Source organism: Lagopus muta, chromosome 19 (genome assembly GCF_023343835.1).
Source record: "Lagopus muta isolate bLagMut1 chromosome 19, bLagMut1 primary, whole genome shotgun sequence".
In the NCBI taxonomy this organism is placed as follows: domain Eukaryota; kingdom Metazoa; phylum Chordata; class Aves; order Galliformes; family Phasianidae; genus Lagopus; species Lagopus muta.
The window spans coordinates 9,935,472-9,959,084 of NC_064451.1; the positions used below are offsets into that span (position 1 = coordinate 9,935,472).

The window sequence follows — 23,613 nt, forward strand, 5'->3', positions numbered from 1 at the left end:
GGCTGCTGATCTGCAGTGCAGTGCCCAGGCCTGTGCTTCCCTTAGGATGGAAATATGTGGGAACTGCCTCAGCTTCTGGAGAAAGAGAACCTGGAGCCCTCTGGGGTGCACTCAGCCATGTGCATCCCTCCTTCTGCACACTCCAATCTGTCCAGTCTTTGCCTGGGACCTCTGCTGGCAGCTGTGCTGTTCCCATGCCTGGACTGAAAACCTCCACAGGAGATACCAGGATATTTCTGCTCCTTTCAGAAAGCCATCCTGGGAGCCAGAGCCCACTGTGATGCGGACAGTGCAGGTGTCAGGGGAACTTGTGAGAAAAGGCACTGTCTGAATAAAAAACAAATGTACCCTTGGAAAAGAAATATATGAGAAGTATTCAGGGAATAACATTTTACTTGCAAATAGTTATGCTTTTGAGGAACTTTATATGGTAGATGGACCAACTGCAGTATGGTTAGTCACGTACTTAATGCTATGGGAATAAATATGTGCTGATTCAGAGCCTGTGCTCGTGCCCTGTGGAGGGGCAGCATGGCTTCCATCTCAGCCCTGCATACAGCAGCTCCGCGTGCCCCGAGCAGTGCCGGCACTGGGCAGCTCCTCCAGGGGGAGAGCAGCAGCAGCTGAGCTGTGTTGGGAGCGATGTGTCACCGCAGCTCATGCCAGACACACAGGGGTGTATGTTTGCAGTGTATGGTGGAATGTTTTGTGGATGCTAAGCAGCAATTAGAGTCTTCCTTTGAAATCGATTCATTTCACACTGTCATGGTAGCAGGGAGGATCTTATTGAAACTGTAGGATTTTTAATATTATTACGCTAAAGACTCTCTCAGTATCGGTGTCTCCATGGAGGGTCATTAGTGCACTATAATGGGTAGCAACTTCTCCAGTTCAGGAAATCTTGTTGTATTTGTAATTGGACTTCTGGGGCATATATTATGTATGGGACATATATTTCTCATTTCCACCAGGCATCATCTTTCCTTCTCTCTAAATTATTCTCCAAATAAAAAATAAAATAAAAAAAAAAATCTTTCCCCTCAAAAAAGATGTATTCCTTATATCTCACTATTTTATTTTAATCTTTGAATCCAGAAACTGCTACCACCAGGGCTGTACACACTGTATAGAGGAGTACTCAGCTGCACAGTGAGGGAAGGCCATGGGGCCCAGCTGTGCTGGAGCAGGAGTGCCATGTTCTGGGGTACACAGCACAGCCCTGGGCATTGCTGCCTGCCTTGTTATAAAGGTTCTCACCACACCTTCACAGAACCTTTCTTACTGCGCATTGTACCCACTGCTCCCAGACCAGACTGAGGACAAGAACCGGTTGCTGCCCTCTTCTTTGATTCTCCTCCAGCTTAATGCTTTCCTCTGTACTGCACTTTGCTTCTCAGCTCTGCTTATTTTTGTTTCATTATTTCTTTCCCTTAGTTTTTTCAGTGCCGCATTAAAGGCTGTTGATGTTGGCCTTACACCAGCATTCTACTCTGTGGGTTATTACCCCCTGCAAGAACGGTGCCCAGAGCTGGGTGCAGGAGTGCTGTGGCATTACCCTATGGCTGTCGGTGTAAGCCGTGCCGTGGTTTGCATCAGCCGCAGACTCAGTGCATTCTCAGTGCTATCGCTGGAACGTGACAACATCGAGCCCAGCAGAGCTCCGCAGCAGCTCATGTCAGGATGCCTCCGTGCTGCAGGGTTGCGTGCCCCGTTTGGTTGCGGGCTGTGGCGGGCGCCAGGCGGATGGCCGAGGTCGGGTCAGACCGGAGCCGTTCGACCCCGGGGGCGCGACCGCTGCCCTGCTGCCATCGGCCCGGTGATGCTCGAGGGCACCGCGCACCTCGGCCCCGCTCCTCCCGGCGACAGCCGCGCGCGGGAGCCCGAAGGCTGCATCTCGCGGTGGGGTGAGGACACGGGCGAAACGATTCCGAGACCCCTACCAAGCGGACGTCGACAGACGCGTCGTTCTCTTCAGAAAGTTTATTTTTTGGCAACGCGGAACTCTCGGCTTCCCGGACCGACGGGGCACGGCCCTCGGGTGGGCCGCAGCGGACCTCCGCGATCCGGGGTTCCCGTGGGTGGGGCGGCCGTCGTTTCAGCGGCGCGCCGGTCCGGCTCCGCGCGGGCGCGGGGGGAGCAGCGCCGCACGGCCGCGGTGAGTGCGGGCGGCTGGCGCGGGGCGGCGCGGGGCCGGGGCGGGGGGCGGCGCGGGGGCGCGGATCGGGGCGCGCCGGAGCTTCGAGGCGCGGAGGAGCTGCTCCCGGGCGCCGGCCCGGGCCGCCGGTGTGGCCCTGCTCGCCGCCCCCCGCGCTAGGCCGCTCCCCCGCCCCCGCCGCTCCTCCCGCCGCGCTGCCCCCGCCCCGCCGGGCGATGAGGAGCTGCTTCTGCCTGCGCCGAGGGAGCCGCGAGCCGCCGCCCGCCGCGCGGGGAACAGTTAAGTGTCCCCGGCCCCGCCGCCGCCCTCGGCCGGCCCCGCTCCGCCGCGCTCCGGGAGGGAAGGATAGGCGGGAGGAAGGGCTGGGCCTGCTGAGCGCTCGCGGCTCCGCGCGAGGCCGGGCCGGGGCACGGGGGAGCGGAGCCGCCCGCGGCCCCCGGAGAGGCGCGGCCCTGGGCGGAGGCCGGAACCGTGGCCGCGGCGCCCCCCGCGCGGGGCCGGGCCCGCGGGACGCCGCCGTGCTGCTGGGCGCCGGGCGCGGCCTGCTCCGAGGCTCGGCCCGAGCCGGGCTGCTGCTGCGCGGAGCGGGGCTGCGGGCGGGACGCCGGCCCCGGTGTGTTGGGGAGTTCGCTGCGAATTTTGTTCTCGGCTGGTTAGAGAGAATTGCAACGGCGCTGCGTTATGTGGTCTTTTGTGCGAGCATTTACGGCGCGGGTTTGTTTGACCGTTATTGTTTTTTTTCACCTGTTCGCAGAGGTTTCTGCACAGCTGGAGGTGATCGGCGTGCGGTGTCTCTTTGCCATCCCAGCCGGGACGGGGTGCTGAGCTGCCCACGCTCCATTTGCTCCCCTCCCGCATTCCCAGCACTCAGCGTCTCTCTGTAGCGCCCAGGAAGGGTCAGAGGGACCCTCTGAGCTTCACCCCCTCCCGTGCGTCCTCCGAGCTGGGACAGTCACAGCTGGGTTATGATAGCGTAGGGTCCTAGGAGGTGTTCGCTGCCGGGGCCGACAGCCGTGTACGTCCGTCGTGTGTTTATCAGGCATTGCTGTGCCCCTCTTTGTGCTTCGATGTTGTTCCTGCAGACTGAGGCGGCCTTAGCCTTGAGATGTTCTGAGGTGAAGCCTCAGTTTGAGCTCTTGAAGGTGTAAGATAAATACAGAACATTCTGGTTCGTGATGTGCTTCTGTGAGTGAGTCCCAGGCTTCAGGCCTTGCAGCCCCCAGGTGCAGAGATGGAAATAAATGACCCAAGTGTCACTGGAACCCTGGGGAAGGTCATCTGTGTGTGTGGAAATCTATTTTGGGTTGAAATAGGATACCTCACAAATGGGTGTCCCCAGTTAGAACTGCTGCGCAGCAACTCGAGAGCTCCGTTTTGCTCCGTCCCAGACTTCTGTTCCATTCAGGTCCATCACAGCTAATGGGGCTCTAGCAGCTGGTGCAGGGACAGCTGTGTGGAGAATGGGAGTTGCAGGTGACTCTTGATGAACCTTTGTTTGGGTGAAAGATGACCCTGAATCTGTGTCTGCTTGTGACTAATGTGTGTCCAGGTCCCTAATCATGTGTTCTGCCATTGGCTCCTACTTTTTTTGACCCAAATGTCAGTAGTGTGTGCAAACAGCCATGCTGTGACTTGAGATCAGAGTGATGGAGCAGAACCAACCTGTGTGGATGAGTTTCCAGCAGCACCTGCTCTGATTTGGTGGGATGTCTCCTGCGCAGTACAGGAACATACTGAGGTAGTTGGTGTTTGTTTGTTCCAGTTTTGCCTTAGCCCATGCTTTTGATGCCAGCCAGCTGACTTGTGCAGTTGACACAATAGAGGGGAGGGATGCCATCCAGAGCGACAGGCCAAGTGCAAGGTGTTGCACTTGAGTCAGGGCAATCCCAGATATGAGTACTGACTGAGAGAAAAACTCCTCGAGAGCAGCCCTGTGGAGGAGGAGTTGTGGTTCTGGAGGATTAAAAGCTGACATGAGCCAGCAGTGTGTGTGTGCAGCCCAGAAGGCCAGCAGTATCCTGAGCTGCATCAGCAGAGGGGTGGCAGTTGAGTAAAGGAGGTGATTGTCCCCCTCTGCTCTGCCCTTGTGAGGCCCCATCTGGAGCACTGCGTCCAGGCCTGTGACCCTCCGTACAGGAGGGATGCGGAGCTGTTGAAGTGAGTCCAAAGGAGAGCCACAGAGACGATCAGAGGGCTGGGGTACCTCTCCTGTGATGATGGGTTGAGGAAGTTGGGCTTGTTTAGCTTTGAGAAGGGAAGGCTCCAGGGAGACTTCATTGCGATCTCACCAACTTTTTCCAGTCTGATCGTGATAGGACAAGGGGGATGGCCTTGAAATCTTAAGATAGGTTTAGGTTAGATGTTAGGAAAGAATGTTTTTATTCAGTGAGCTTCTGGAACAGTTTGCTCAGAAAGGTTATAGATGCTCCACCTCTGGGAGCATTCGAGGCCAAGGTGGATAGGATCCTGTGCAGTCTGATCTAATGGTTGGCAACCCTGCCCATGGCAGGAGAGTTGGAACTAGATGATCTTTAAGGTCTCCATTCTGTGATGTTCTTCTCTGTAGGACGAGCAGGTTGGTGCCAAAGCACAGGGCTTACAGTTGCGAGAAGAACAATGATGCTCTTCTTTCTCCCAACTCCATCTAGCCTCAGAATCTGGCCTGGCTCCCTGCATTTTGGGGCTTCTACAGCACATACATCAGGCACTGGCTACTCATCTGCCACCCACTCTTGGTCTTGCTTCTTGAAAAAGAGCACGGAGAAGGAGAGCACTCTGTGAGCTCAGTGTAATGTGTGGATTTCTGGAGCTGCACTGCTGTGTGTGTGTCCCCACCGTGACGCAGCAGTGCGGGCGGCTGTGTCACCAGGGCACAGTGCTCCACTCCAAGCAGATAGTGAGGCCAGCAGGAAAGTGTGCCTGGGATCATCAGAGATGAGCAAGCAAGGAAACAGTTGAGAGAGAGCACAAAGTAGATGTAAAGGGAGTGCTTAGGGGCTGCGGCACGGTGAGGCCTGGCTCTGAGCACTGTGCTGGGGACTTCTTGTATGACATGGTGCTGTGCCTGCAAGTCACGGCTTCCAGCCTGTGCCTGTGGGGCTGGGCAGGAAGCCGCCACTGGTGCGTGCTGCAGTCTTTGTTCTGTGGCTGTTCTGTGTGGAGTGGAGCGTCCTTGCACACAGAATGCAGGGAGCTGGGGTGACTGACCCACGTGGAGCCTGCCTGATGCGGGCTGCCCTTGGAGCCATGGTTGAAGCTTTGCTGCTGAGGGACTGGGGGTGGTTTTGCTGCTTTTCAGGAAGGTCAGCTTCTGATGTTCCTGAGGCCGCTTCAGAGTGGGAATCTCTCTGTGCCCCGGGCCAGTACTGCACTCGGTGAGTGGGCCTGAGCAGGGCCTCTTCCTGCCCAGGACTGCGTCCGGCTTCCCCAGGCTGGGAGCAGGAAGTGCCCTGCTGCTGGGAACAGCCTCCAGGGAATGTGCTTTGAGCAGTGCAAAAAATGCGGTGCTTGTTTTTGGGGCTGTGCCCAGATTTACCCTGCAGGGGGGTGGTGGGGCTCTGGGGAGCACTGGGCCGTCCTTGGTTGTCAGCTGAGTCCTCAGGCACTGCCACACTGCAGGCAGGTCAGCGCTGTGGTGTTTGAAGAGAACTTCCCTAAAACAACAAGCTATCTAATGGATGTATTTATAGAATCTTGTTCCTTAATTTAATCTGCTTTTTCACTGTTTGTTTTTTATTTTTAAGTTCAAAGGTGTGATAGCAAAGAAACTAAACTTTGCAGGCGCCCGAGGGGGAGCTGAAATGTAACTCATGGTCTGCATCAGCCCGAAGCTCTGCTCTGACCTGTTCCGAGTTCAGAAAAACATTTACCAAGCACGCAGGCCGGTTCCTGCTGCTCTGCGCCAGCTCCAGCTGCATCCCAGTGCCCCGCGGGTGAGAGCTGCCCCGCCGTGCCGCACAGCTGGGGTCAGCCGGGTGCCATCCTGCAGGGTGCCATGCTGGCTGGTGGCACCACCAGCAGGAGGCTTCGTGTGGGCCCTGACCGAGTGTGTGTTGGTGCGTGTGCTGGGTGCTCACCCAGGTGCTGGGGTAGAGCTCTGTTGGTGGTGGTCTTTTTACCACATGCTTGCTCCCGCTGCTTTGTAGGCTTTAGGCAGTCTGGTTTGGTTGTTTGTGTGGCGTTGTTATTTACATAGGCCCCAGATTTGCTCTTTTTTGTTGCCTGCAGCACCGTGTTGGTTCAGACTGGGCATTGTGAAGTGTAACCCTGGTCCTGCTGGCACCAGCACTCACCTCTGCCTTTTTAGAAGCAGTAAGTAACCTGCCATCTCTGCAGCCTTAGTGCTGGGCTTGGTCCCCCTGAGGATACCCTGCCTGCAGTTTGTCTGCCTGCCCGCCTACAGCAGCGCTTGTGCCAGGTGCTGCTGTTGGATCTGCAGTGCTGGGGGGTCTGGGGCAGTCCTGCCAAAGCCAAGGGCCCTGCCCTGCTGCCGCTGCAGGAGGATGTGCCAAGGCAGAGGCACCTCTCCTCTCCCATGAGCTCTTTGGACAGCTCTCCTCTCCTCCTGCTTCCAGCAACAGCATTTCTCCAAATGGGTTGGTTTCACCTGCTTCTCTCCCTCTTTGTGTCGTCCTCTACCCTGAAGTATTCGGTGCTGTTCTGCCTTGCTCATGGGAGATGCTCGGGCTCCTTGAAGGCCTCTGTCTGCTTTGCATCGGACCATCCTGTGCTGCTTCGTCTGTGTTCCCCTGGCGCTCAGGCACTCTGCCACGGGCACAATTTCGCATACAGACACATTTGTGCTGCTATGCGGCCGTGGCTTGGTTCAGGGGGGTGTGGTGGGGATGAAGCCTCGCAAGAGCCCTCATCGTGCCCAGTGCCTGTCGTGGGTGGGAGCCTTATGCTGAAGCCATGGGGAGCGGATTTCTTGCTGCTTAAAATAGTAGAGCAGCTTCAGCCAGCCTGAGTCAAGGATGGAATTTGTTCTTATTTGGGAGGGAAGGGATGAGCTTGGGTTTTCCCATCGTTGCTAGATGGAGACCAGCCCATGCAAAATATCCTGGAAGTGATAAAATTAATCTCAGAAGTGGCTGCTGACCCAAATTCCAAACCAGTTGGGCATTGCACAAGCGTGTCGTCTTATCAAAAACAAACGAAAGCACAGAAGGTGTGTCTGCCTGATCCTGCATTTGACTTGGCAGCCCATGGTTTTTGGGCACAGGCGCTGTGGCACGCATGTGGGCTTCCAGTGCTCTGTTACTCTAGGGAGTGCATGCTCTCAAGCAGCCCCTTAACTCTGCTGCTTTCTTTCAGGATCAGTCCACAATGCCTGAAGTGCGAGATCTCTCCGATGCCTTGCCTGATGTGCCAATGGATCCCATCACAGGCGTTGGCGTGGTTGCGTCCCGGAGCCGCGCGCCGACAGGCTATGATGTAGTAAGTAGAGCTAGTTCAGCTGCTGTTGCAAATGCTTTGGTTCTGCACTAATGAAACTTTACTCTGCTTGGAATAGTATCTCTTCCAGCCAGGATTTGCCATCAGACATGTTGTAAGAAGTAATTTGGTGTCTGCATGCCCACCTTGCAGCCCAGGGCACTCAGCAGTGCTTTCCCTGGATGGAGGTCTGTAGGTGCAGTTGTGCAACTTTGTATGTGCTTCTCCTCCAGAGCATAATTACCTGGAGGAGGGGCTCTGAGAAACAGCTGGCTGCTGTGGCATGCAAATTTAATAATCCTAGTAACTGCCATCCTGAAGGATTCCTAAGTATCGCACAAATTACATCTCCAAATAAATGGATCCCGCATCAGCTGTTTAATCCCACATATCAGCACAGCATAATAATGATGAGAAGCTCCAGATTGGGAAGCAAAGAATTTCACAACCAGCTAAAATTGCGAGGGCGATTTTGATGGACAGAATGCAAACCTCTAAATTAAGCTTTGGCAGGAGGCTGGGCAGCAGAAAAAGGCAGCTGGATCCAGTGGAGATGAATATGTGAATGGATAGATGGAGGTCATTGTTTAACAGCTGCTTGTTCCCTGGATTAGTTGCTGTATAACCAACAGGGTGATTTTATTTGCCTATAGATGAGTGTCCTAGGCAGCAGAACATCACGAAGTACTGACTTCGCAGAGCAGTGTAGGGAAGGTTTGGCCTATAGCTCATCTTTCTGTGTGTCCTGCTCCAGCTATGCTGCATTGCATCTTGGGTTTCAGTGTCACACAGCTCGTGTAGCTCACGTCCTCACAGCCCTGGGTTGCAGTGTGCCCTGTGCTGCTGTGTGAGAAGGAAGGAAATGGGTCGAGCTGCAGTAAGGAGGGGGGAATTGTGAAAAGGCTTCTGAAAGGCAGAAGTTTTTTTGCATTTACTGCATTTTTCTGAGCACTGATTGCCTGTGTGAGCCAGGCTGTGTAATTAGCTGCTTGCCCTGATAAAGGAGCATGGGGCAGTGTGAGAGACATGGTAACAGAATAGTGTTCTGCCTAAATGACCAGGTAGAGACCTCACTTGCCCCAGATAGCATGTGTGGAGTTTAATGGGGGCTGCAGCCCCAACACTGTTTAAACTAAACAAGATAAAAGATTCTTCCTGAGGCTTAATCGGATTATAGTGGTGTTGCAATAATGCTTGGGAATGTGGGTCACTCTCTCCTAGGGGGCATGGGGAGGAGTCTGTTTTGCTTCTGATTTTTGTCTCACTTTGTGTTTACAAGGAGCTCTCCTCTGACCCTGGGGCCAACAGCTTCTGCTGTAGGCTCTGAGGTGTCTGCTGCCTGCAGCAGCTCTGCCCATGTTCTGTGCATGCAGCAGGTAGCTCTGCACGGATCACAGCTGGTGTCCCACTATGCAGTACGTGCGGTTGTGTGGCCTTATCCAGCATGGATGGATGCACTCAGGGCAGCACTTCCCTCAACCTCCAGAACCCAGGCTGTAGTGTCTTAAAGCAGGAAGCCAAGCACGCCCTGACTGCAGGTAGCTTTGGGAAGGTCTTGCAGCTCCATGGGGGATGCCATCTCTTTGCCCCTTGCCGCAGCATCCTGTAGCACTCTATTCCAACAGCGGGCTCAGAGCTGTGGGAATGCTTTTCCTCTTAGTAGTAATGAATTGGGCATTGTGTAGTTTTGTTGGTGGGTTTGAATTCTGTGATGGCATAATAACCAGTTCTTTTTTTCTGAGCCAGATGCATTATATGTAGGCTTTATCTAGTTTTCCTTTCATCTGTGCACTTTCCACAACACGCAGCCATTACTGCGCTACTTCCCTCCCTTCTGCCCTGTGCAGGGCAGTGCCTGGGGCTGCGGCCGGGCCCTGGGGTGCTGCCTGCCCAGGCAGGGGTGGCAGGGACTGGGGGGATCTGAGGGTTTGTGTTTTTTTTCATCTTTTAGTTTTTTTTCTTTCAGTAGTTTTCTTAATTATCCAAACAACTCATTTCCCTTTCAGTCTGCTTAGGAAACAGCTGCTGGTGCTTTGGCCAGATCTTTTAGTAGCTGGAGCACTAAAGAATGCATTTTGCCAAAACATACAGAGTGTGTCTGAACTCAGATTCCTGAAAATCCACCCCAGCTGGCACTGCTGAGTGCAGAGTTGGGCAGGAAGGGTGAGTGAGGAGCTTTGCAGCATGGCACAGGCTGCAAGCAGTGCAGACTGTGCTTTTCTGCTGCCTCTCTGGGTGTCTATAGAGCTGTGAGTGGGAATCCTCTCCTGTTGGGTTTCAGTGCATTCTGGAGTGGGAAGGCATGAAGAGCAGCTGAGCTGACCCATGCCTTTGACCCCTTGGTAAGGTCAAGGTGGATGTGCTGGCACCCATTACCAGGCATCTGCTCTTGTCCCCCGTGTTCAGCCTGGGTAGGAGGACACGGCTGGGGCTGCCTGGGGCCACAGCCCTTCCTCGTCCCTTCCCCTCAGTGCAGCCCCCACGGCCATGCCCTCATGCACGGTGCTGCTTGGGTGCAGCTCCACTCCAAGGCGCTGGGGATCCTCCCCACCTGCTGGTGCCCAGAAGATGATGCAAGAACTTCCTCATTTATGTTACTCTTTTTTTTTTCCCCATGGGTTTTCTGACAAGTTAATGCATGCTTACATCTAAGCTTAGAAAAAGGATTCAGCAGGACGATGCGAAGCCTCAGCACTCAGGATTAATTGCTGGGGATGGTGCCTGCAACTGCCGCATTTCAGTAGAAACAAGAAGGGTTCTCTTGGCTTACCCTGCCCGTGGGCACTGGGTGCCAGTAAGACCTGGACCCCCCTGTGTTGGTTTCCTGCTCACAGTTCTGCAGCGCTGTGGAGGCAGTTGGGCTGTGTGGGGCAATGGGGCATCAAGGCAGTGCAGGAGGGAAGTGGGGGCTGATGGGCCACGTGCTTCTCTTGATGACTCGCTGGTAAACTGGCTTCAGCTGCTGCATGTGGTAACTGTGGAGTTAGAATTGCAGGGTGCTTCCCTAAAAGGGTTTGTGGTGCGGCTTTGCTGTTTTTTTATTGTTTCTTTTTGAGGGCTTTTTTTTATCAGTCAGTGTGGGACACTGCTGGGCTCTGCTGCTCGGGGCAGGCACTGGTGGAGGCTCACAGCCCGCAATGGGGGCTGTTCCCATGTCCTGTTCCTAGGAATGAGCTCATCAGGGATTTGTGAGCAGAAGATGCTGAAATGTGAAGAGCAACCCATTCACTTTGTTGCCTTTGTGTTAGACATGCATTTCTCTCCTCCTCTTTGGATAATGGGGGGCTCAGCATGCACCTTGCCTCCTGCACTCTGCACAGAGCCTCTGCCCTACAAAATGTGGATGCAGACAGTACCAAAAGATACCAGCTTCTATGTCATCAGGCTGTGCAGGGGTCAAGGTCTCACTTAGTTCGGCGTGATCATGGCTTAAGAAACAGCAGAGGGGAAGTTTGTTCCTTCCTGAAAGGCACTGGGTGGTTCTGCCGTGCTTACTGTCCTGTTGGACTCCTTGTGGGAGCTGTGAGTGGGACGGTAGGGGAGTGTACGACATGTTTGCTGTCCCCTCTGCTTAGCAAGCGTGCCCTCTGGGCAGGGCTTTCTGCCCCCAGCTGCTGGCACAGCCCTGCTCTGGCCCCAGCGCCCCTTGTGCCGTGCCCCGAGCCACCGCAAATAACATCTGCTGCTGCCTGCCTTCCTTGTGCATTTGTCTCTTCCGTGCAGAACCTTTGGTGTTTCCCCCACCCTCCAGTTTGCTACTGATTGTACTGAATGCAATCGCTGTCACAGCTCCACAACTCATTTGATGTGATGCTTTAATCTGGTTGAAATCGTGTAAAATCACAAGGAAAGACAACGATTTTTGCAGGAGTGCTGTTCTTCCAGCTTCGTCCTGTCAGAAGTGGCCATGGCTGTGGGCAGCCTTGGAGCTGTCACTTTGCGGATAGCTCTCCAGTGCTTTGTCAGAATGGACCCCTCCTTGCAGCTTGCACAGTGTGCGTATAGTGTAGTGAATGCCTCAGTATGCTGACTTGTCCAAACTATTGTTTGGAGACTGCACCAGAGTTGCTGTTTCCTCATTAGAATAGCTTTTGTCAGAGCATCTTTAATCACTGCACTCTCCAGAGACAGCATTTTTAGAACTTTATCATACCTCTGCTTGGAAGTTCTCTGCACTGCACCTTCTGAAGAAACTAATGAGATGCTGTGAGAGTTTGGGCTACTGTTAATTAGAAAGGGTCTGAGAAAGAAGTACTGCACACATATTAATGTTATCTTGGCTTACATATCTCCTCTATCCCTCTGTTTCTTCTTTCCAGGTTGCACAAACAGCAGATGGCCTGGATGCTGACCTCTGGAAGGATGGCCTGTTTAAATCCAAGGTCACACGATACCTGTGCTTCACAAGATCATTTTCAAAAGAAAATGTAAGTCCTTTTGCTGAGTGTCTGCATGATTTGCATTTGTGCCTGGTGTGTTCTTACCTATACAATGATTACGGTTGTGGAGCCAATTATAATTTAAGCGAGTGTTTAGCTGAACTGGGGTGACCAAGAAGGCAAACTGCAATGGCCAGATATTTGTGTTTTATCTGTGTTCTTTGGGGAAGGAAATAATTGGCAAAATCTGTAATAAAGGCGGCAGAAAAGTGCATGTTTGCATTTCAGCAGCTCCCTTCCACGAGCATTTTCTCTTCTTAAAATGGGAGCTGCATGTTCCAAATGATGATCACAGAATCACAGAATGGCCAGGGATGGAAGGGACCTCAAGGATCACGAATCTTCAACCCCCCTGCCACACGCAGGGCCACCAACCTCCCCATTTAATACCAGCTCAGGCTGCCCAGGGCCCCATCCAGCCTGGCCTTGAACATCCATCCAGGGATGGACGGGGCATCCACAACCTCTCTGGGCAGCTGGTCTAGCACCTCACCACTCGCTCTGTAAAGAATTTCCCCTGATGATGGTTCAGATGATGAACCTCTAGCTCTGATCACTTGGAGAATTATGTAATAGCAACAAAGTAAACGCTAGTTGCTGAATCCAGGGGCACCATACAAGTTTTCTTCCTTTTTTTTCTTGTGCCAATTCTTAAAAATTTGCCCACACTGTGCATACACTGCCCTATACTTGTAATCTTCCAGTGTGGCTGTGAAACACGGCTTATTGTTGATTGGTGGCAGCTGTGTGCTCACATCTCCTGTGGAAGGGAGGAGGCCATATGCAGTGAGAGCCTGATGCCTTCTGCTGTCTTCACTTAATTTTTCAGCTGAGGGTAGTGTGAAAACTTTCTCTTTTCCAGGAGGAACTGTTCAGTTCGACAATGAATGCGCTCCATCTAGTGGGTAATTCTGCTTTTCTTGGTGTTTTAGATATTCTCAGGGACTGGATTCTCAAGGGTGTAGTGGTATCATTTTGTACTTGAGCCTTTCCCAACAACAGAAAAGCAACTGTGACTTTGGAGGTTGATCATAGATCTTGAAATGAAAACCAAGGGCCTGTCAATTCCCAGCCTTTGACCTTTATTCCATCCACTTTCCTTCTGTCCTCCGGATTAAAATAAAGCTCCAGAGCTATGCTTCCTGGGGTCAACAGACAATAATTGTGCAATACATCCTTGAGTAGCTGCAGTAGCAAGAATGATAGCCCAGAATAGGTAGGGAGGATACTAAACCAAAAGATTTGTGATTATTTGGTATTAAGTTTATCTGTGGCTACCTTAAATGCAAGGTTGTCAGAAATAATTACAGGATAGTAGCAACTACTGGCTATTGGAGGCAGTGTAAATCCCCTCAGTCAGTGTCTGTTGGGCTTTGGCATGATTCATCTGCTCAGCATGGTTTGGGAATACATTCCTCATATTTATGAGGAATGAATTAAAGCAAATGTAGCAGGAGGGCTGCGGGGGTCTCAGCTGTGCAGCAGACGGAGGTGCGAGGAGCAGCACAGCACTGCGCCCTGCGCTGGGGCTGAGAGGCAGCCTGCTGGGGCACCGCTGGGCAGCTGCTGCACTGAGCCGTGCTCCCACGCCTGATGGCTGGCGAGGAGCTCCTGTCTTTGGAGGCCCCATTTCCCGAGGGTGGTCAGCCTGCTCACACCTGCAGGGATTCCCTCCTGGGGCTGCTCCTCCATCCAAGCTGAACAGAAGGTGCAGAAGGTGGCTTAGGATGAAATTTTATATTGTCTTCATGTTTATAAGGGCTGCATACTAACTAAAGTATAGAGGTTTTTTCTTACATACGTGAGTGTAGATTGCTGGCAGCAGTGTTGGCTTTAATGAGAACTGCAAAGAAAATCTGGTCTCAATTGTGGAGGTTGTCATTCTGAATTGTGTTTTTAGCTCTTCAAGCCTTGATTAATAGGACAAGGCATCAGTTCAGAATTGATATGGACTCAACTGAAGTTCTTTGTTCCAGATGGCCTGCTTTTCTGGAGCACAGCTTTGTTTGGAGCTAGAACTGTCTTTATTCAGTACTAATTAGCTAATGCATGTAATAACTTTGGCTGTGTCTGCGTGAACCATCTTCTTGTAATACATTCTGCCGTTGTTGTCACAGAAGTGTTGTGTTGCTCTTTTAGAAGCAGAGAGAGCACTAAGGTTACCTGATGAACTGTTTCTTTTCTCTCTTCAGAGTCACTTGGGAAACGTCTTGGTTGACATGAAGCTCATTGACATCAAGGACACCTTACCTGTGGGCTTCATCCCCATTCAAGAGACTGTTGACACACGTAAGTCGAGGCTGTTTCTTCAGTCCCATGCTCTGGTGCCTGCACAGTTGGCAGGCCATGTCCTGGGCAGAGGGATGCTCTGGGCATGTCCGCTCTGTGTGGCACAGGAACATTTCAGGGTAGCTCTTCCTGTATTCTCCAGACTCATTAATACTGCCTGACTGCCATTGGCCTGCTTGCATGAGTGGAAAGGAAGAACTTGTCCTTCCATCTTGCAGGGTTGGACTGGGCCAGTAAAAGGCAGAGCTGCCATGCTGGAGGATATTCACAGGCATGTGCTGAAAGCACAGGTTTGTGCACAGTGCTGTGCTCATGCACACGCAGCTTTGTACCACCTGCACAAACACAGGCACAGGCCTCAGCACAGACTGCTGAGATGTTTGAGCTTGTTGAGAGAAGCCAGGAAAAATGCTGTCCTCGCTTCTGTAAGGCATTAGAGACTGTCTCACAGTGTTTAAGAGAGCAGTTCCTAAGCAGTGTCTTCTGTTCCCTGAGCCTCGTGGCAGCCGCTGACGCTGTGCTGGGTTGAGACAGCCTGGCCTGCAGCAGGCACCGAGTGCTCCTTGCTTCCAGTGCAAAGGGACCAGGGGAGCAGCCCAGGGCAGATGGCTGGAAGGGTTGCAGGGCACAGGGTGTGACTACACAGGGTGCACGTTGCTGGCACCTGTCCATGTCAGTAATGAGATCCAGACCTGTTACAGACAGAAAGGAGGCATGTGAACCTGCTCTGCAGGGAGTCATTCATTCAGGTCTGCAGCAAATTATGACTTTTTTAGTCCCTGCTGAACTGGTTCTGATTTGAACACGTAACCTAGAAGTGAAAAGTTCTGCAACCTGGTACTGGGTGCCTGACCCGTCCCCCTTCCCTGGAGAATTCCCCAACAATGTGCACCCCTGCAGTGTGGGGTAGTTGTCAGCTGCTGGTGCAGCGTTTGTAGCAGTGCTGGTAGAAAGGTGAGAGGAGAATTTGTCCTTAATTTAAAATGCATTGGATTTGCAGCCCGTATAGAGGCACTGTCTGTATTAATGAAGTGGTGCATATCCCTGTCTCCATTAGCATGACTGAACACATTTCGATTGACTGTTTATAATATGTTTACTTAAAATTAACTCAGGTTAAGCATGAGTAATTAATGGATTCTGCTCCTAAACCAAGTTTGCTGCAGACTCTAGCCAAGTGTGGAAGAGATTGAAGATGAAAGCAAACATTCAGTTCTGTACTTGCTGTGAAAGTCGAATAAGAGGCATGAGTTTTGTTTAAAACTGAGTGTTTTGGTTATGTGAGTTTCTGTATTCTCCTCTAAGGGACGCTTGATTTACAGTAAATAGGTAGAACATTCCTTAGTGGTCTTGACAAAATTTTCAGATGTGAAAGCCTTAAACCCTGAAACAGTATCCTAAAATCATTTTCAGACATGCCAAATAAAGGCCTCACTTTTCCAAAGCAGGAGTGGACTAGAATTTAGGGATATAGGTATCGAACGTCTATAAAAGGCAGCACTGTGAACGCAAGGGTGAGTGCACAGCTGCTGTACTGCGACACACCTCACTGCCTGTACACTTGTTGGTACTGGACGGCAGGTTTCCAAGGCCAGGATGGATTGCTTTCTCTGAGATACAGATTATGAAACAGGAGCAGCCTACGAGATAGGACTGCTTGCCATCTGGTGAAGTGAGGGCATATTTTTATACTGGAGGATATTTATTCATATTAAGTTGGAAAGGTTTTATTTTCCAGGTGCTTTCAGATTTTTCATTCATTGTCTGCACTTTCCATTTTTCACTTTATCTGTAAACTTCTGTCATGTCTTTTAAGTGTCTGCACAAATGGATACCTCACCTTGCTGACATTGAGCCCTGCAGATCATTTAGGAAGAGGTGGAGCAGATCTGTATCTGTGTACCAGAACCATGTATTATCCTGTGACTGACCCGTAACTGGATGTGGATTATCTGCATGCAGACAGACAGCAGCCTTATTATACATCAAGTCAAGCTACAGATAAGCCTTAACTTTGATGGGCTTGACTTATTCATAGTGGATAACATGGAAACAAGTGAAATTTCCCTGTGATGCAGCATATGGAAGGGCTGTGCAGGAGATGCTTCTATCCTTTGAATACGGCTCAGCCCAGTTCTCCTGTTGGGGCCCCAGCAGTTACTGCTTTGTAAATCTGATTTTAACCCTACAAAGATGCCACAGCATTTGCAGTGGGAGTATCACTTCAGTGCTAACTGACAGTCAGGACAGGTTGTTAGCACTTGAAATGTGTAAGAGTCGGATAGGTGAGGTTTTTTACTAGCTACTCTACATGGCAGCATGTTTCCTGCTCCTCCTCAGTGCAGTTTGATTGGCTGTCTGGAAGCACTTGACAGAACAAACTGCCTGGTTGCTTCAGCAGATACCAAGTCTGCTGAGTCAAATGCTACCTCAGAAAGAGGAACTGAATACGAGAATTATATCATAGAATGGCTTTGGTTGGAAAGGACCATAAAGATCACCCAGTTCCAACCCCCTGCCGTGAGCTGGTTCCCACCCAGTGGATCAGAGTGCCTGGAGTCCCGTCTAGCCTGGGCTTAGTATAGGGAAGTATAAAAACCACTTGCCACTTCTTTTGTGGGTGCAGTGCTATCCTATGTGTGATGTCTTGTCTTCTCTGCAGAGGGAAGTAGGAAGTGTTGGTTTGTCACAGTGCCCAGTAACAAATCTCACATTGTATACAGAGAGTTCCTGATAGAAGATTTCCTTAGTCATCAAATGGCACTGTACTGACTGGTGTGCTGACATGTATCTGGTTTTTGGCTCCATTTCCTGCCATGATTATCTGCCTAATATCTGGAGAGACAATAAATAACATTTATATCCCGATCTTGCATTAAAAAACAAAAAAAAAACAAACCAAACACCTCTGTTCTGGATTGTTTTTGCAGAAGAAATAGCTTTCAGAAAGAAGAGGCTGTGCATTAAGTTTATCCCTCGAGATTCTACAGAGGCAGCCATCTGTGATATCCGAATCCTGGGGAGATCAAAGCAAGCCCCTCCTCAGTACACGTTCATAGGGTAAGTAGCACTACTCCTGAAGCCCGTATTTTCAGATGTAGCAAGGCTGAGTGCCTTGTCTTCCTGTAATTAACTAGTGGGTGTTTGTAAGAACTGGAAAGGTCTGTGTGATTAGACGTGTTACTGATTGTGATGTGGAAACTAGTAAACCTGGAGTCACTGAACCTGGAGGAACGTTTAGACGTTATATTGAAGGATGTGATTTGGTGAGTGCTATTGGTGGCGGGTGGATGGTTAGACTGGATGATCTTGTAGGTCTTTTCTAGCCTTGGTGATTCTATGATTTTGTTGTTATTTTTTCAATAAAACTAGTTCTTGATAAGAACTTGGCAGAGCTGTTTATGAAATTTACCTGTTGATAGTTGTGTGCGTATGTGGCATTGATGTCTTCTGTGTTGACTACCCAGGGAGTTGAACAACATGGGCATTTGGTATCGGATGGGCAGAGTTCCCCGCAACCATGAATCTTCACAGCCTGCTGCTCCTTCCCAAGCTCCATCTCCAGCACCAGCTCCCAACCTGCCAAGGTGAGTTTTCTGCTTTCCAGCTCTTTCTGCTTTGTGCAGTGTGGCATGGTGGAATCAAGACCAGGGGCACTGCCTCAGTATGAATAACTGTGTGGTATGTTTTGTAGTTTCAGTCTACATGTGAGTTACCCTGGAGGGTGGGCCAGAACTGTAGTCAAGCTGATTTGTCTCCTTGACGAAAGAGGAGAAGTATGCATACAATCTGTAATGGGTAGGGAGACAAGTTTTGCTCGTTCTTCAAAATTAAAATCCACTCATGCTTTGAAGTAATAGTGCTTTTTTTGCTGTTTCTTGGACCCATCCCACTATGCTTCGGGTTTTCAGTTGGCATTGTGTATGCAGAGCAGACTGTTCACTTCGCAGTGAACTACAAGAGCAGCAGTGTTGGGCAGGCACTGGCATGGTGTCTGTCCGGGTTGTTTGCCCTGTTGTATGGTATCTATGTGTGTACTGATGTATGCACAAGTATACTTAAGGTATAATAGCAGTCCCATAATGACAGCTTACTTGCTGCATTTCTCTGGAGAAAACTGTTGTTAAGCAACAAACCAACCTAGACAGATGTTAAACTGAGTGATTTACACTCCTAGATTTGATGCGAAAGCACCGCCATGTAAGATAGGCTTCTACTGGTGAGTCTGGTCACACTGAACTGCTGCCCCAGCCATTGCCAGGGGTCAGCATGTTTTCTACAGATCCCTTCGTTTTTTGCTTAGTAGAGCAAAATACATATTTTTGCATTAGGATTTGGTGTACTGCAAGTATGTTTACAGTGTGACGGTAACTGTTGAAAGCTGAAACATCAAAGGAGTCAACAAAGAGTAATTCCAGTGAAGTTGTATACAAAGGTCACAGTCATTCCAGAGAGTGATGCTTTTAAACTGCTTTGAACTGTCCCTGAAAAACCTACTGAGTATATTTATAAAGCAGATGTGTATATTAGAGCCCTCACCTGCACCCCAGACTTAAATCTGCTGTCTTATGGTACCTCTGATTTCTCCGAAGAGTTTGGGCGCCTTTTTTCACCAAGAGGTTTGCTCAGTGCTGTGCCTTGGCCCCCTGCTTGCTGTCTTCCTTGCCAGGTGCTGTGCAAGCAGAGGTGCTTCCGTGTTTCTTGAACAGAAATGGAGGCAGAAGAGGTGAAGAGTCGTCAGGCTTCTGGAAACGTTTGCCTGTCTTACCAGCAGTTATTGCATTGTTTTGAAACACCACTGGTCGTGAGCTATGTGCTGGTGAGGGCCTTGCATGATCAGGAGAGATGTTCTGATTTTTGAGCACAGCTCTTCATTTTCTGTCTGCAGAAAACTCCTGCCTGGGCAAATTTCCACAATAAAGAGAAAAATTATCATAGAGAGAGAATGTCAATGGCAGTCCTTAATCACTAAGTGTGGAAGGGTCACTTTATAGCTGAACAGGGAAGGCTGCAGAACAGCTTCAGAGCTATTGGGAACAGGGCCAAAATTAGACTCAGAGCATCAGCAACAGTCTGAAAAGAAGTGTTTACAAGGCTTATATATTTTATAACCTCTTGTTGTACAGTTTATGGTTTACAATGGCTGCAAGGAAATTGGATCGGTTTTGTTTTACTTGCCAAATAAAGCAAATGTCAAAATAGTCAATATAAAATGTATTCTAATTTGGCTGAGTTAAAACAGCCAGTATGCAGTGGAATAATTGAATGTTACATTAATGCCTCCTAGTAAAAACCACCTGTCTGTTGCCAGCTCTGCTCCCATGCCCACCATGTGATTTAGAGATAACTTTTACACCACCAGCCTGATCATTCAAAGCATCTTTCATGTCTGTTTTTTACTCTGATTATTTATTATTCAATATATTTTTTAAGAAATAGAAATATATATAAGGGTGCACCCTGGAAATATTTCATTATTATGGGACGTGCATGCTACTCGAGAAGCCTTTTCTAATACTATATCAGCAATGTAGTAAGTTACTCAAGTTTAATGTTTGTGGAAGACTGTAGTCACAAGTAACCTCTTATTTTTACATCACCATAGAGAGATGCGATTATGGCTGTAGCTAGTTTGCCATTTTATTCTGTGTGGATGAATTCTGACAGGAGCAGCAATGAGTTGCTCTGCTGCTGTGAGTGCTGAGATCAAAGTGGTGAGCAGTGCAGAATGGAGCTCTGTGGAGATCCGGCTCTTAGGCTGGTCAGGTATTTGTGCTGTTCTCTTCAGTTGCTGGCTAGCTTTGTAAAACAACTTTAAATCAAAATGTTGTGCTTGAGTCCTTCTGAGCAATTGTTAACTCTGAATATAAACTAAACATGTATAAACCAAACATGAAAAAACACAGCACTGAGCTTCTACACAGCAACCATGTCTGCTGAGGAGAGCTCCTTACAGCGGGAGGTTTTAGTTTTTATACCAACAGTGTTTGCTCTGCTGGTCCTTGATGCAAGTTACTGATTGCCATCAGTGGAGGCTCATCAGAGCTTTGTTCTGTGTCAGAAGTTTGACCTCTGCAGCTTGCTACTTGGCAGAACATTGCTTCCTTTCTGTGCCGACGGGTTATGGCTCACATCAGAGCTGCACAAGGGGAGGCTTTGTTTGATATTCTTACTGGACTGCATGTGTTATTTTCTGGCCACTTCTTGGTGTTCCATACTGCAAGCATCTGTCTTACTGGTCTCTAATGGCTGCAGCAGCACATCCCAGCAAGGATGGCACACTGTGCTGTTCTGAAAGGCTTCAAGCTACCTTTACTGCTTTTTCTGTCCAAATCCTGTGACAGGCCCTTGGCATTAATGACAGCCTGGAGAAATGCCTTTTGCAGACTCCTGTCCTGGGAAGCTGCTACTAAGGAGCTGTTCCTGTTGACCTAAGTCACCAGTGAGCACTCAGTGCGAGTACCCACAGTTCCTCGCACTGTGATGCATGCGGCCTCCAGTACTAATAATGCCAGTTCTGCATATGACTGCATTTTTGGTACAGTGGATAGTGCTCCCACAGGAGAGGTGCCAGTAACAGGCCATTCACCTGGCCTTTGGCATGCTTCTGTTTCATCCAGCCTGCAAGTCAGTGACTGCAGTGTGCGTGTCGGGCCCTGCAGGAATACACATCAGCAGCATGTAAGCAGTGTCTCAGGGCTCAGACCGTCTCTGGCTCAGGCTCTGCCTGGGCTGGCAGGGGGCTGCTGTGCAGTGTCCCCTTCTTCTCCAGTCCACTTGCAGCTGGATCAGCTCCTGCAAGCCCGGCGCTGACCTTCGCTTGCTTTGCCCCATGACTCCCGTGGCAGCTGCAGCTCCTGCGCTGTGTGCGGCCCTTTGGGAGCTGCTGAGCACCACCACCACTGCCGGGCTGCGGCCGTTTGTCAGCTGCGAGCAGATGTCAGTCAGCGCTGCTGAAGGGTGCTTTGCAGTGACAGACATAATTGCACTTAACTTCGTGTGTGGATGTTATCAATCTGTGACAAATACTTTGGGAAATGGAGCGCTCTGATTGCGGATGATGTGTCACAGGCGTTCAATCTTCCTCTTGGAGAGACTGGGGTTCAGTCACAACTTTTACTTGTTGTTGTCAGGCTTTGAAAATGTCAATTGTCACTGACCCCGAGAGCCGTGTGGGGCTGTGAGCTGCAGCTGGGAGGAGGAAGAGGCGTCGTTGTGCCGTGTGGCCATGGCGGGGCCTGGGCTGCTCCTAGCCTGCAGGGTGAGCCCACAGCGAGGGGCTGGGCTGCTGCTGCTAGGGCCCAGAGTCTCCATCGCCAAGCAGAGAAGTCAGGTTTTCAGGTTGATTTATTAATGGTGTTTGAACTTTGTCCTGGGGGCTTGGAAAGCGATCAGTGTGTGGCTGCCTGCTGCAGGATGATGATGTGCAAGAGGCAGCAGCTAATAAAGCAGCCGTGTGCCCTGCCTCAGTGGCACGCCAACCCCACTCTGTGCAGCGGGGGAACTGCAGGCAAGGAAGCCTCTGCTTTCCCTGGTTTGTAAGTAGCAACAATAATATTTAGAAGTAACAGCGTTAACTTTTTCTTGAAGACATTTAGAGCAGTTTTCTTGGAGACTCTGTAGAGGAGAAAGTTCTGAGGTTTCAGCGCTTGCCTGTTCCAGTGAGGAGCACAGCCAGGACTTCAGGAAGCTGCCATTGAGCAAGGACAGCCCCCACTGGCAGCCTGGTAGCCAGGGTCTGCCTAAGTCCCTCATCTGAATGACACACTGCCGCACACAGAGGTAGATGGCTTTGATTTGACTGGAAGCCATTCAGAAACCTGCCTGAGAGAGCTCTGTCAGTCCAGTCCTCTACAAAGTCTTTCTTTCTGGGTGGAGATGCATTTTTCTGATAAGTTCTACTCTAGAGCTCTTTTGATGAAACTAATTTGCAGTTAATAAAATATATTATTTGATTTGAATGCTCAGATCACTTAAATCGTGAAATATTCTTGTTTTTAAATTATTTACCCTGTTACAGACCAAGGGTGGCATCGCAGGCTGCGGATACAAAGCAATGAGGCAGGTGTTCAGTTGAACCTTGGAGGAAGTGTCTGCCACAGACCCGCTGCCGTAGCAGCAGTGAGAAGCAAACGTGAAGGCAGAAGTTGTGTGGTGTGTGTACGCTGTGCGAGCCTGGACCCGGTACCCTGTTTAACTGGGTGAGCAGCACTGGCATACATTGATCCAGAGTCTGCTTCCCATAAGGAATTTGCTATGAAGCTACACTGACCGTATGGCTTGCATCCAACTCAGCTGGATGAAGATGTGCAAAAATTGGTTGCAGTCCAGTATGTTTTAGTGGCAGAAAATGATGATTAGGAAAAAATGTTTGAACAGTATGAGTGGTTTCCAGGCATAAGATTCCCTTGCAGCACTTGAGAAAGAAGGACGTTTTCTGCAGTTGCGAGAAGTATGATTAATTTAGCTGATTTTGAGGATGCATTGAAAAATTTTGGGGGAGTGCTCTGTGTGAAGAGGCTTCAATATCCTTAGAATCATTTTTCTTTATAGAGCTCTGCTCCTGGTGTAGTAATATTCCTAAAGGCATGTTTTCTTTAGGGTGTAGCATAGGGTCATTAAATATGAACCAAAGGTATTCATTCACAGAAGCTGTGTTCTCAGTTGTTAAATAAGCCCAGTGGGGGAATTTGAGCATTTTTTCCCCTAAAACTTGTATGTTGTTTCCTATTTAATATGATCTCTGCCACTGTTGATTTGTAATCTGTGCTTTCACCCCGAAGTGCATGGGGTTGTGTTCAGATATTTCCTTCTTTAAATCAATCACTTTCACCATTTTCAAAAACACGTTTCGAGTTTATTGCTTTTAGTAAAGTGTTTGGACTGTCATTATTTATTACTGGCAAAGTGCTGACGATGTGCTCTTCCCAGATGAGTCTTTACAGGGGTATTTGCTGGGCACGGTGCGGGGCCGCGTGCTGGTGGTGCGGGGCAGTGTGGGACTTGGCTTGGCGTGGTCCCGGGCTCCGTTCTGATTGATTTGGTGGAATTTAAAGTGCTAGCCTGGAAAACCTGTGCTGCACATAATGTATCTTTTTGGATGATTTCTGCTGCTTTGCAATTCTACCCTACTGCTTCATTACCGAAGAGTTCATGGCCCCGGGAGCGCGGTGCGGGCTGCAGAAGGCTGTGTTGCTCCACCCGGAGCGCCGCTGCATGAGCTGCAGCCGGAAGGCTGAGAGCTCGGTGCCGTCCTCTGCCCGTAACAGTTTAATGGGCTACAGGTCAGACTTTCAA

General features: G+C 50.2%; 1 protein-coding gene across 5 annotated transcripts in view; it reads left to right on the top strand.

The window, feature by feature from the left end:
* Window positions 1-1,804: 1,804 nt before the first annotated feature.
* MVB12B (multivesicular body subunit 12B) overlaps window positions 1,805-23,613 on the top strand; it is a 52,934-nt gene continuing 31,125 nt past the window's right edge. Inside the window, exons 1-7 of one of the 5 annotated variants that reach the window (XM_048965858.1) lie at window positions 2,362-2,433; window positions 5,899-6,210; window positions 7,469-7,591; window positions 11,908-12,015; window positions 14,220-14,316; window positions 17,247-17,376; window positions 17,784-17,903. In XM_048965858.1, coding sequence (XP_048821815.1) covers window positions 5,965-6,210; window positions 7,469-7,591; window positions 11,908-12,015; window positions 14,220-14,316; window positions 17,247-17,376; window positions 17,784-17,903 — 824 coding nt within the window. In that variant the 5' untranslated portion in view covers window positions 2,362-2,433; window positions 5,899-5,964. Of the gene's footprint in view, window positions 2,156-2,328; window positions 2,434-2,691; window positions 6,211-7,468; window positions 7,592-11,907; window positions 12,016-14,219; window positions 14,317-17,246; window positions 17,377-17,783; window positions 17,904-23,613 lie in introns of those variants that run through there. The other 4 variants (XM_048965859.1, XM_048965856.1, XM_048965860.1 and 1 more) reach the window with 4 other exon arrangements.